The 14256-nt window shown below is 34.0% G+C and overlaps 1 protein-coding gene across 14 annotated transcripts in view; it reads right to left on the reverse strand.

Moving 5' to 3' along the window:
• Nucleotides 1-14256, reverse strand: part of LOC114312122 (geranylgeranyl transferase type-2 subunit alpha 1) — a 34854-nt gene that overhangs the window by 3830 nt on the left and 16768 nt on the right. For 2 of the 14 annotated variants that reach the window (XM_082893867.1, XM_082893860.1), the window contains exons 2-5: nucleotides 10508-10581; nucleotides 9230-9418; nucleotides 7745-7958; nucleotides 7265-7418 (exon numbers count right to left, since the gene is read on the reverse strand). In XM_082893867.1, the coding sequence (XP_082749993.1) occupies nucleotides 7265-7418; nucleotides 7745-7958; nucleotides 9230-9295 (434 nt within the window). In that variant the 5' untranslated portion in view covers nucleotides 9296-9418; nucleotides 10508-10581. Of the gene's footprint in view, nucleotides 1-6834; nucleotides 7419-7744; nucleotides 7959-9229; nucleotides 9419-10507; nucleotides 10582-11037; nucleotides 11301-14256 lie in introns of those variants that run through there. The other 12 variants (XM_082893866.1, XM_082893864.1, XM_028258325.2 and 9 more) reach the window with 12 other exon arrangements.

Raw genomic sequence — 14256 nt, forward strand, 5'->3', positions numbered from 1 at the left:
CTACCTACAGGGGCACAGAACTATAAATTTTCCTACAGATTGATGGACAGAGAACAACCCAATTGATGAGAGCGACGAAGATTGAGAATAGATGAGAGCGAGCTATGGAGATATTACCATTCAAAAGTGTATTGGAGGCACAGTAATTTGATATTGCTCAAAACTTTTGCCGTCGTCGAAATTCCCACCGAGCTATGGCTGTTGTCCAGAATACATTTTTGCAGAAATTCGGCGAGCTATGGCCGTCGTCGGTGGAGGAGGAGGATGGCGGCGAGAGGTGAGGATAGACGAGCTACAGGTTTGGTTCTCGCTTTTTCCAGACTTTGTTTTTCTTTTTTTTTTCCAGCTGTATTTACACATCAGCTGTCATGTCACTAGGGGTCGGAAATCACTGGGGGTCTGTAGCGGGGTTGCCCCACTAAAATAGAGGCCGTTTATATATAATATTTTATCTCATTCTTGTTTGACTCACTCTAACTGTCTCTTTTAAAAATAACTATATACTTCTCATATGATTTTAGATTACAGAAATGATACATTCCTTTAATTTGAGAGGTCTAAAAGAATACTAATGATGTGAAAAATCAAAAAAAAAAAAAAATTAAGATCAAAACGTCACATCACATAAGACTCACACACCAATTAAAACTATTAAAAATTTTAATTTAGAGCTCCTAATCTTTTTTCTTTTGATTAATTTGTAACACTAACACCATTAAATTTACTTGCAGAAAACACTTGTACAAACTTATTTTATCATTGCTCTTTGTCCAATATGAACCTGACAAACCAAAGACTAGAGACAAGAGTTTTTACCCCCAAGAAAAGGTAATGGCCTCGTTTCTACCCCCAAGAAGACGGAATGGCAATCCACTGAAGACCTTGATTTGGACATAAATATTCTTATTTACATATTTTAATAATTTTTAATTATATATATTATATTATATTACAATAATAATAATTATATCTAAGTGCTCATGACATGAGACTTTTCAAAACAATCAAGTGTTCTTATACAGTTTATAAAACTCTAATCTTTTAACACTGGCATCAAAATTTCATTCCACACTCAGAAGCTATGGGCTCAACCTCTAGTGTTCTTGTGATGTTATTTGCTCTTTTTTTCATTGAAAGACTTGAGTTCATTTGTAGTAGTACAAATTCAAATGTGAGTTGCATAGCGAGTGAGCGAGAAGCTCTTATGAAATTCAAAGGAAATCTCACAGATGAAGCAAACCGTTTATCCTCGTGGGTGGTTGGAAAGGACTGTTGCACATGGAAGGGAGTTAGTTGTAGTGAAAAAACAGGCCATGTTGTGAAGCTTGATCTGCATAATCCAATTTCCGACGACCATGATCCAAATTTCCAAATGAACCAATTGGGTGGTCAGATAAGTCCTTCCTTACTCGATTTAAATCATTTGAATTACCTAGACTTGAGCATGAATTCATTTTATGGTCCGCTGCCATCATCACTCGGAAGACTATCATATTTGAGAGTGTTAGATACTGGAGACAATCAATTGAATGGGAGCATTCCAATTAGTCTTGGACAACTTTCAAAACTAGAATCTCTAGATTTGTCAAACAATTCATTTGTTGGCACCGTATTTGAACTTCACTTTGCCAAACTCAAGAGTTTAAATGAATTGTACTTGCATTCAAATTCATTAGTTTTGAATGTGACCTCCCAATGGGTTCCTCCCTTTCAACTCCAAGTCATACAATTGTCATCCATCAAAGTAGGACCCCAATTTCCTCAATGGCTCAAAACACAAAAAAATGTTACAGAGTTATACGTGTCTAATGCAAGCATCTCAGTTGTCATTCCTGATTGCTTTGAGAGTATATATTGTGGCATTATACACTTGGATCTTTCCAACAATCAGATCAAAGGAAAGGTGCCAATATTTCAAAAATGTAAATATAGAGATAGTGTTGATGACAAATGGTTACAATTGAGTTCTAACAGATTTGAGGGCCAACTAACACCGCTTCCTTCACATGTTTCTTTCTTAGATCTCTCCAATAACTTGCTTTCAGGACCTATTACTGTGAGTGATGATAATGCGACGATGAGCTTCTACTATCTTCTTCTCTCAAATAACCATTTGACTGGTGTTATTCCAGTGTCTTTGTGCAAGGCAAAGTATATAAATCTTATTGATTTCTCAAACAATCAGTTATCAGGAAAAATTCCTTCTTGCTTGGGGCAGTTGGATCATTTGTCAGTGCTAGATTTGATGAATAATAGTCTATATGGTGAAATTCCAAGTTCATTGGGTTCCCCACAATTTCTCAAATCCTTGCACTTGCGTAACAATAAGTTTTATGGGAAGCTTCCTTTGTCCTTACAGAATTTGACATTTCTTTTCACCATTGATCTAGGTGAAAATATGTTCACTGATAATATCCCTCCATGGATTGGATATAACCTAACTTATCTTACATTTCTCAATCTTCAATCAAATAATTTCTATGGTGATATTCCTCCGCAACTCTGTCATCTCCAAAACTTGCAATTGTTGAACCTAGCACAAAATAACATAAACGGGAAATATCCCTCGTTGTTTTGGCAACTTCACTGCCATGGTTGCACCAGATCGTGATCCAACTGGAACGGAACTGGATTATTTTTACGAAGAGAACATTTTGGATTCAATGAAAGGAAGAGAACTGGAATACACCAAGACACTCAAATTTCTCATCTCCATGGACCTTTCAAACAATGGCATTGTTGGAGAGATTCCAGAAGAGTTAATGGATCTTTCTGGGTTGCTGAACTTGAATTTATCTGGAAATCATCTAAAAGGAAGGATCCCTAATAATATTGGCAATTTGACACAATTGGAATCTCTTGATTTGTCTCGAAACAATCTTTCTGGCCCCATTCCTCCAAGTCTGTCCAGTTTAACCTACCTAAGTCATTTGAACATGTCATTCAATAATTTATCAGGGCGAATACCAACTGGAAATCAACTTCAAACTCTCGACGATCATTCCATTTATATAGGCAATGATGGCCTTTGTGGTGCACCACTAAATAGCTGCCTCGATGATAAACCATCTGATGGTGATCACAAACATGCTGATGAGAGTAAAGTTACAGATGAAACTGATTTTTTGTGGTTCTACACTGGCATTGGACCTGGTTTCTTGGTTGGGTTCTTGGGGGTTTGTGGCACTTTGAATTTCAAGGAGTCTTGGAGGTATGCATACTTCCAGTTCATTGAAAACAACTACAATTGGATATCAATAAACATAGCAATCAAGTTCGCTCGGCTAAGGAGGAAGTTCAACAAAGGCAAATTTGGAGGATGAATTTATCAACCAATTGGTTCGTGTCTCTCTCTCTCTCTCTCTCTCTCTCTCTCTCTCTCTCTCGTCATGTACCTATATTACCTCTGTATCTTGTCATGATTGCGATGTGTGCATCAAATCAACATCTTCATAACCCATGATTTATCTTGCATGAATCTTTCGAATTTTTATCAATTCCTTACTATCATTAACATAACAATGCTATTCATGTTAATGATTTTTGGAACATCATCACGACTTGAAGAATAACCATTCATATTTTAAAGTACATATTAATTTCCACCTAATTTCTTTACCAAAAGCGCCAAAATTCTTTGTCACATGCTTAAAAACATTGAAGGAAATGCAGGATTGTTGTTATATAGTTCGAATAATGCAAATACATTTCTCAAATAATTTTTCAGAAGTCATTTGTTGCATTATTTCAGAGAAACCACGATAGCATCTACTAATATGATTGTTATATGCTTTGCTGCCATCAAAGGGTCTTATATTCAGCTGGAGAAAGGAGCCTCATAGGAAAGCAACATTGAGATCATGTTATGGATTTTCTTGAGTTGGTGGAAAGAAATAAGTTTGAATAATTCTATAGTTCTAGTATATATGTTGATTTTGTGCCTTAAATAAATGGTTTGTGAACTATCATATTGTCCAGGATATGTTATAGACTGTATTTTGCATATATATGTATTCTCCTTTTATTGGTGAATTCTATGATTTTTCCAATTGAGGCCATGGATTCTAGTTATAATTTTGAGAATTGAGCAAAATGCTCCAACAATGATATACATATAGTAATGGAATCACTAAGAAAAACCTAATCAAAACAGAGAGCTATTGTGCAACAGTCAAATTCACATATAAGTTCAACTATTCATGTTTTTCTTCACATTGCATTGGTAAGTTGGTTCCATCACCCCCATTGTGTAATTATCCTTTTTGTCCTTATTAGTCATAGAGGTTCGAGAGTAAAAGAGAAATAAGTGGGGGGAACTATTCATGTAGGAACCATAATTAAGTAAATTTCCAATTAAAAAATCTTCCCACACAAGCAAAAGTTGAAAACCACCATCTAAGGACATTTTCAACCCCTATGGTTTGAGAAGTGGTTATTTTAATTAATTGTTTGATTTTTTACGAAAAGTAAAAAGACTGATGTGATAATTTATAGTGACTTTTTAACTATATTAGTCTAATGCCAAACAAGGTTTATTTATTAATTTATTTATTTGTTTGGATAAATTGCCAAACAAGGTTTATCAAATTTAAATTTAAATAAAAATCTTGCAAAACACCTCTCCACTAATTAACTCAAATTTATATGAAATTGAATTTTACCCATTTATTAACCCAAATTAAAGGAGACTTGAATATATACTCGAATTTTTTCAAGATCATTTTGTAATTTTCAAATTTACCACTCTGCCATTACTGAAGATTTACTCAAATTTACGTTCATACCTAAGTTTATCCATTGGAATGTCATATCAAATCAAACTTCGATTTTTAATTAAATTTGCAGCAGTGCTACATCCATACAATTTCTTCCCCTCACAATCCCCCTAATGAGATGGCAAAACCAAATGCATGTAAAGAGAGTTTTGAGGAAATATTTGAATGTGGGTCAACTTTTCAAATTTTGCTTGTCACATCATTTGAGGGGAAGGGGTGGAGGGGTTTTAGGAGGGGGGGGGAAGAGAGAGAATTATGTGGATGAATAATTTTTCTTAAATTTGATTACAAATTTAAGGGCCGTAGATGGCCTAACAGACTTTTTAAAATTTGCCGTGAATTAAGTTGAAATAAGCTTAAATTATTTTACAATAGGCCTACATAGACTTAGTTTATTGGTTTTGTCGTAATGCTTGGTTAGTTGGCTTATTGTTTAGGGTAAATTACACCAGTAATCTCTACATTTTATTTCTTGTGTCATTTTAGTCCCTTCAATTGGCTCAATTTTGACCATTCATTTTAAATTTTGTATCAATTTAGTTCAATTGATAATATTGTTAGTGTTTTTTAAAGAAAATTTTCACTAAATTTGTTAACTCATAGAATTGAGTAAGTTTATAATTTTACCCTTAAAAATATGACACATAACACTTAAGGGCATATTTTCTATAAAAATAAAAAAAATAAAAATGCTAAGAGTTCAAATCAATTGAACCAAATTGAGACAAAGTCATAAATTTAGGGTTAAAATCGAGCCAATTGAAATTACAAGAACTAAAATTTCACAATGACTAAAATACAAGAACTACCGTCGTAATTTGCCCTATTGTTTATTGACTAATACCATTCTAAAGCAAGGCAAATACCTAACCTTAAGAAATTGTGAGTGTTGAGCAAGAATTCTAAGGTTGACTTAATAAGACGCCTATAAAAATATAAAAATATAAGTTGATCCAACAAGGTTGAACTAGTTACTCCAAAAAAAAGAGCCTAAAAGAGAACAAAATGGGAGAGTTAATTCAATACTTAAGTGTCAAAGGTTATGAGGATGAGCAGGGCTGTGTGCCTTTGTGCCCTCCTAGGAATGCTTTTTAGTGTCTATCTTGGCTTATTTTTGAATGTGTGTCCAAGGAATTTGGAGGAAAGAAAACACATATCACTTTATCTAAATATTTGGTATCTACTTTTTAACTCATTTCTTTAAAAATTAACCCTGTGTTTCCTAGAAAACAAAAATAAAAAATGAAACACAATAAATAAATAAAAAGTGATAATCCTCATGTCTTCCATCTCATTTTTGTTTTCAATCTTATGATTTTTAATCTTCTCCTAATCGACAATTTGAAATCCAAATGTACAGATCAATCATACAGCATTGTGGCAGGAGGATTCATGATGGCTTCATCACTTTGACAATCAAAGTTCTCCATTACTTCAGTGCCAAATGTTTACAGTTCAGATACTTGATGCCACTGCAGTCTGCACATTCGACTACATCCATACCATTTTGGGTTTTGTTGACTTGATCAGTTTCTTCAATGTACTCTTGATTTTGATTTGTTTAATCTCTTTGTAAAGTTCATTCAAGCCAAAATGCTGTCATCGATCACTATTGAACCAACACAATTGCAACAGCCTAACATTTCGAACCACAATTACTTTTATCCAGTCCACTAAAGAAACCTGGACACATATGGAGAGGGTTGCTTCAAATGGAGATAGCATTATTTGAGCCTACTTTGATTCTAAGGGCCTCATCATCTTCAACCTCACTCCATTCTTATTAATAATCAAACCTACGTAACAAAATTGCTCACCCTTTGGTATCTCCTGCTTTTCAACCTCAACTTGTCTGTTATTTCTATTTCTACTGTTATTAAAGCAATATTCCATATGTACAATGTCAGTATTATTTTAATTTATTTATTTTTTTGCTAAATCCATAAAAACTATAAGCATATTCTTCTTCTTTTTCCTCCGTATTTTTCTATTAATCTCCTTGGACAAAAATTCCAGCTAAATATTTCACTGATTTAATATGAAACCAAGAATAATCAAATGGGGAAAATAGAGATCAATTGATAAATTTATAAAATTACCAAAAGAGCATATGGCAAAATAGTTGGGGTTAAAAGTGTCTATAAGCAAATGTTCACTATCTTATAAAACAGCAACTGTTTTTAGGTAAATTATATGAAAACAAGCTACAACTTAACCGTATGAGAAACAGGGTAAGGAATGTAGAATCAGTGCAGTTCTACACCATTGAGCCAATGAAGTGCAGGTAATATCTTAACCAGAAACAACTTAAACTCTTCTTCAGCAACAACATTCCCAATAATGTCTAATTGTGTCAACTTCGAGGCTTTAAAAATTGCAAATGCTTCCAAGTAATTTGTCACATTGACACCACTAATTGCAAATTCACCAAAATTCCAATCACTTCTTAAGTTCCTACTGTACGGGAGAGGGGAGAAGAGCACAAGTACCTTCTTGTGTCGACAGCGTGTGCACTGATTTCGTTGTATGAGATATCCAACACTTTCAATGACTTTACTAGTTTTAAAGGCTCCAGGGTAGAAAAACTACCCATTTTGTTGTTTCTGAGGTTCAAGCAAGGAAGAAGCTGCATAGCCTGCAATCCTGTCATAAAGACCGATAAAAGCACTCAATTACTTGCATTTAAATGATCATTAGAAATGCCTTTTAAGCATCAAAATGCACCATGAAACTATCAAGACTTTGACTGGCACCATTTTACAAATAAAGATGGCCATGCAATAAACTAATGTTGTACAAATGTGTTTATGTATAATATTGGATATATGAAGACATAATACACACATATAGATGGACAGACAGACAGACAGATAGATAGATAGATATAGAAATACAATGAATTGAAAATCCGAACCACAAAAACAGATTCAAGTGGCAATGAAAATTTTAAAGAATTATTTGTAGTTTACCTTCAATTGAGATAAGTTGGTTGTGGCTGAGGTCTAACATTTGGACCCACAGTAATTTCTCAATAGACCCAACATGTGACAATGAAAGATTACTGAGTCGTAAACAGATATAATTATTGGTGCCTGATGATGCCGAGTCCCAGTAATGACAGCAATGCCTCAGCAAAGATTCCGGACTGGAGGTCAGCCGCAGAAGCACAAAAAATATGAGAATCTGGGTTATGGAAAAATCAGTAATCTATATCAAAGGTTCAAGGCAAATCTTTAACACTAACTCTTACTAATATTATTGACTAGAGATCTCTCAGAGTTTGTGTTGAAAAGAACTATCAGAGATTCTTACACAAGACATTCATAATTCCAATGAACATAACTATATAGTTAGTTAGACTAATCTCAATAAAAATAATAATAAACCCACTATATGAACAGATCAGCCACTAAATAGTTGAACTAAGTTTGGTTTTACTTTGAATACTAGATGAACTTATTGAAGAAGCATGCCCCATCTGTTTACTTAAATGAGCATGTAAAACAGCATGTTTATAGGACTGCAATACAAGTACAATTATTTGGACTTTGGATGGCTAAAGGGTCATTTGACCTAGTTCTTAAGCAAAATGAGTGAAAGCTAAAGCAAGAGTTGAGCCAATTTCTTTCAGTTTAAATGTGAAAAACTCTTCACTATGTTGAGCAAAACCCCTCAAACCTAATAACATTTAGATTCTTTAATACGAGGGCATTCAGTAGCCACCATCAGATTTCTAATTTGATGCAAGCATGATGAGTGGTGACAACCTCATGTGTAACATAGACCAATTTAAGATAGCAGTGTGTGGGAATGACATGATCCAAGTTGAAGGTGACTTTAGCCTAAGAGGGTGTGTGGGTTGAGGCTGTGAAAACATGCCTTTGTATAGGGACAATTGAAGAAGACTGTTTCCATGGGACTTTGCCACCTGGGCTTGTTAAGTTGAAAACATATATTTTCATTTTAAGTGTCGTTTTACTAATATATTTTAAGCCTATCTATGACTTTATATAATGAGCTTTGAGGCATAATTTCATATAAGATACCTGTGCTGGCCAATCAAGTAATCAATACATCAGTAGGATATTAAAACCACCAGGAAATAATATCTGATGGTATTCACAAAATGAGCAGAGACAAACTGGAGTAGCTTGTCTGTTTTGGCCAAACTGAGCTCAAACAATAACAGTACAAATTCAACCGAACAAGAACCAGGCACAAGCACTGCTCCTTACCTGCTAAGTTAAGCACAAACACACAATACATTGTTTGCTTCTCAACTCAAATCAGCTTGTTCTTACTCCTAAATGCAATTGTTCAAAGCTCTAGCTCTCCTCAAGGAGAACATGAAATATTAAAGAGATACTACTCATACATCCAGCACAACAATAAAAAATGAACCTAAATGGACTGTGCTTTCCTAAACAGTAATATAGAAGAGAAGAAATATTCACCTGCTTTAACACGACTAAGCTATATTCATCCTTGTAGTATTGAGAATGTGGTGGGTCCAATGTCATCCACTTTGATCATCTGGGTCGGTAAAAAGAGCTTGATGTACAAGGTCATACTCCTCTGTCAGAACTTTCTCCTTTGAGAAAAATCCTTGAGCCCTTTTCTCCAGTAAATGAGACAGAATTACACTGCAGAACATTTATGGTAAGGTTGAAAAGGAAAAACAAAAGGCACAATTGGACAGGAAACTTAATTTTCTAATCCTGCTAGAATAGATAGAATATCAAAAGGTAGCAGGCGTTTCATCATGCAGTTTCCACTATAATATTAATGTGCATACGAATTGATCATTTGACTCCAAAGCAAGTTGAAGGTTAATCAAGCTACAATTTTATATAACATCACATGCCAGATTTACACACATAGAAAGCTGCTTAAACAGTAATACATACAGAAAAATTCCGTTGAAGAGTAATCTAAAATAAACACCATTTGTTTCTTTTTTGGAATCTGTTAGGCTAATGACCATTTAAATAGTGAAGTGCTTATCAACTTATGATATAAGGAATAGAACTAATGAATATTTTTTCCCCGGTTCCACAAGATGCATGAAAAGAGACAGCATTTCGCAACCTTGCATCACAATATACCATCAATACAAGTTACATGTTTTAAAGTGGATGTGTTATATAACATTGCATGCCATCAATATCTTATCAACCTTGCATCACATTACAAGATAACTTATACCCAGTTTGTCATGCTTTACCTATTTTGAATGTTTTATTACATAAACAATAAGTCATATGGTTTAAAGTGGATATTTGAATATTTTGTCTTTAACTAAAATGTCATAAAAAATAAAAATAAAAACCCCTATGTTGCAGAAAATCCACAAATTTTTTTTGTATGTTCTATATAACTATGCATACTACCTCTAGACATTCTGCATCTAATGGGACCAAAGCTAGAACTAATTTCAAAGTTCCAACACATTTTTCCTAAAGCAATTTTTGCAAAAGAATCTAAGGATTATACAATTAAAGAATTATCAGTGATAACTTGATAAGATACATCATAGACATTGTGAAAACAAATTATAACTGAACCATGAAGCCAGATAAAACATTATGACTTTGGCACATCTCATTGTAATACTACAATAACAACAGGCACGAAAAAAAACTTGAGAATCAAGCAATGGCACAAAAAAGCATTTTTCTCCATTTTAATTATGATGATCCAAATGGTAAAATAATATTGAGATACAAGCATACCTACAATTATGCCAAGAAGAATAGTTACTGAAGTTTTCGTTTATGATGATCTGTTCTTTAATGCTGCCACAAATCTGAAAATAAATACCAAATTAGACCATTTGAAAATACAGTCCTTCAATATATTAAAGTAAATCAAACCCAAATCTTCACACATTTACGATGACACCAGGCACCATAAGACCTATAATTCTTTGCCAATGCACGCTCTGTTTACATATATATTGAGTTCTTTCATAAAATTCAAAATAAATTGAACCCGAACACAATACACAAAACATAATTACAATTGGCCGTTGAAAAAACCAAAGAAAAGAAAGCAACGTAATATTTCAAAATCACATGGTTTAAAATTTTAAAATTTCAAAACAAACTTTGCACTGAACGCAATTTAACCAAATAGCCCAATTTGGCACAGCTGAATTTCTTTTTCTTTTCCTTCAGTTTTTCAGCAACCAAACAGCATCAAATACATGGACAGAAAAAGAAATAGATATAAATTTTCATATGAGTGGTTCCGACAAACGTACAACTCTCAGTTCTTCACTGTAAATAGATTTAATGGAGTCTGGATCAATCTCTGTATCAGTCTCAGAATGACTGAGAATGTGTTCAACAGCAAATTTTCGGTAATTCCAAGTTGTGAGATACTCAGGATTGGCCTCTAGAAGCTTCGCATTGACATCTAGGGCTTCTTTCGTGTAACTGAACAATTTGCACATACAAATACAAGATTGTTCAAAATTATCAGTGTTTATTAGATCACATCAGTGCCGGCTTAAGCGTAAGGAAGATAAAGCATGTGCTTTAGGACTCAAGATTGTGCAAAGGCCCCAAAATTTTGGGAAAATTCTCAAAGGCCTCAAAATTTTCAACACGCCAAAAAACCTATCTATGTTTTTTTTTTTTTTTGGAAAAAAAAAAAGACCATCCAACGAATTTTCTTATATTAACATAATTATTATTATGTTTTTTTTTTGAAGTGCAGAAAAAAGACAAATTCTAATCTACCATTTTATGTGTTGTTTGCCTTATCTTATTTAGAAATAAATACATAGTTTCTTGTGGTTTGTAAGCTAAAGTGTATCATTAGACATTCCGTCTAAATTAGCAATAAGTGTAAAACACTTGCCTCGCTGATCGTATCATTTTTACACGAATCAAGGAGATGCGAGTAATCATTATTTACATGATTACAATACAGTCAATTGTCCTGTAAGTTCCTGTTCAAAAAAAAAAATTGTCCTGTAAGGACATTAAAAACGCCTATAAGACCTCAACCGTAGTAGGCCTATGCATTAAGAGAAAAGCCTTCCCACTCATTTTTTAAAGCTTCATGAGAGCAATATTCACTTGAGGCAGGTTCGACTTGTCTATTACCGGCATTCTACGTTTAACACATGCTACACTCAAAAGAGACAACGGCTTCATACTCCATATTTCCCTTCATTGACAGAAATCAAATGTTTAACACATTTTTCTATCAATGAAGGGATATAAGAGGTGAGCAGAGTAGAGCAGAGAGGCAGCCCTTGGGGGGAAGGTAGAGTAATGATGATGTTACATCATTACTATATAACATAAATGTCCTGTAAGGACATCAAAGAGTGTTAAGATTCTTATCCTATGAGTTTGACAATTTCCTCTCTTCACAAAACATATGATCTTGTTGATTATTGGTACATTATCTATATGAGATTTTATGGTCATACGTTTTGATGGTATGCTTGCAAAACATATTCTTGAAATATATTTCTTGGTTTAAAAAATGTTGACTAGGTTGCATTGTTTTCTTTGTCAAAAAAAAAATATTGTTTGTTGATTATCTATCTTGGAATAATCAAAGTATGTTTTTTTTTTTTTTTTGTGTAAGTGTGGCAAAAGCATGGTTTACATAAGTAGAAAATTTAGCTAGAAATAAGGCTACCTGTCTGCTAGATGTTGTCAAAGCACGGGTCATATCATGTTTACATCTTTCTTGGATTGATATTTTTCTTCGATTAATTAACATGTGGGATGCATAGACTTTTTGACAAGTATGGTGAAAAGAGTGATTGGTTTTCTTGCAACGAATGAAGCAAAACATGCCTCAAAACGAGGAGAGAAGAAGGCTGCAAAAAGTTAGAAATTGTAGTTTGTCTGTCATGATCATCGCGCCCGCGATCAAGCTCATAGCGGCTATGAATAGGTCGCGACCAGGCTACGAGGAAATCAGCTCCCAAAAGTTTTTGATCTACAACCCGTGAACATATATGCTCGCACCCGCGAACAACATGGTCACTCTCGCGAACATCAGGTTGTATCTGCGATGGTCACTTGTCTATAGATAGTAAATTTGTTCAGTTGTGTATTTTGAACCACTGAGTAGGTATTTTGAGCGTATCTTTTGAGAGTGATCTATAGTAAGGTTACGTTGTATATTTCTCTCATGTTTTCTTGATGATTCATTCTCACTTGTTCTTTCATGAAATCATCAAGTCTAAATCAAATCACCAAATAACTTGTGAGTGTTCTTAAAAAGTGAGTGAATCGTGGATTCGACATCTCTCTAATAACGGCGGATATCCACAGATTGAAGGATATATAGAGGTCAGTTACTTGTAGGTCTCGAGAGAGCACATGTGCCTGGATTGGTCGGTGTAAGAAATCTCTTGTAGTACTCTTCTTCATAGTGGATTGGTATTGTGGCCGAGGGCCCATGGTTTTTTAATCACATGTTGGTGGATTCCAACTGTAGTTTTTCCACGTAAAAATCTTGTGTTGTGTTTGCTTCTTGTTCTTTAGTTTATTGTTAAGCTCGGTTGGTTTGAATCTATTAAAGCAATAATCACAAGATCATGGCCCTATAATTTTTCAATTAGTATCAGAGCGGGACGCTAGTCCTTTGTTTTTCAACAAAGCTATAGTAACGTGATCTGATCTTTGTGCTTATTAACTATGGATTCAAACCAAGAGGGAATCAACAATAAATGTCCTCCTTTACTAGACAGAACAAACTACTCTTATTGGAAAGCTCATATAAGAACTTATTTAAAGTCAATTGATGAGAGAGTTTGGCAATCTGTCATGAATGGTTGGAGCGAACCTATGATTGCTATGGATGATGTTTCTATTCCTAAACTTGTTGACAAATGGGATAATAATGATTACTCGAGTTCTAACTTGAATAGCAAGGCTATTAATGCTCTCTTTAGCTTTGTCACATCTGAGGAAGTCCGCAGAATTTGCACACTTGAAGTAGCTAAAGATGCTCTAGATATCCTTGAGACAATACACGAAGGCACAAATTCGGTTAAACGATCAAAACTTCAAAGACTCACCACTAATTTTGAAACTCTTATAATGAAAGATAATGAGTCTTTTGATGAATTTTATGCCAAACTAAGTGATATTGTCAATTCTAGTTTTACCTTGGGTGAGAAAATTCCTGAATCTAAGATTGTTGCCAAATTTTTGAGTTATCTTCCCAATCACTTTCAATCAAAAGTTACAGCAATAGAAGAAGCTCAAAACATTGACACTCTAAAGCTGGAATAGTTGATTTCGAATTTACAAACCTATGAGACAAATCTTCTCTCAAAGAAAAAACATAAAGATGCTTTAGCTTTCAAAAGTTCTCATGAGGATGAAAGTAAATCTGATGTCGATGATGAATCTGAATCCGAGATATTGGCATTGTTCACAAAACAAAAAACAAAAAAAAAAAAAATTGAAAAAGAAAACGTTAAATCTCAATGATTCAACTTCTA

The sequence above is a fragment of the Camellia sinensis genome, chromosome 11 (genome assembly GCF_055761805.1).
Source record: "Camellia sinensis isolate YWXY chromosome 11, ASM5576180v1, whole genome shotgun sequence".
Lineage (NCBI taxonomy): Eukaryota > Viridiplantae > Streptophyta > Magnoliopsida > Ericales > Theaceae > Camellia > Camellia sinensis.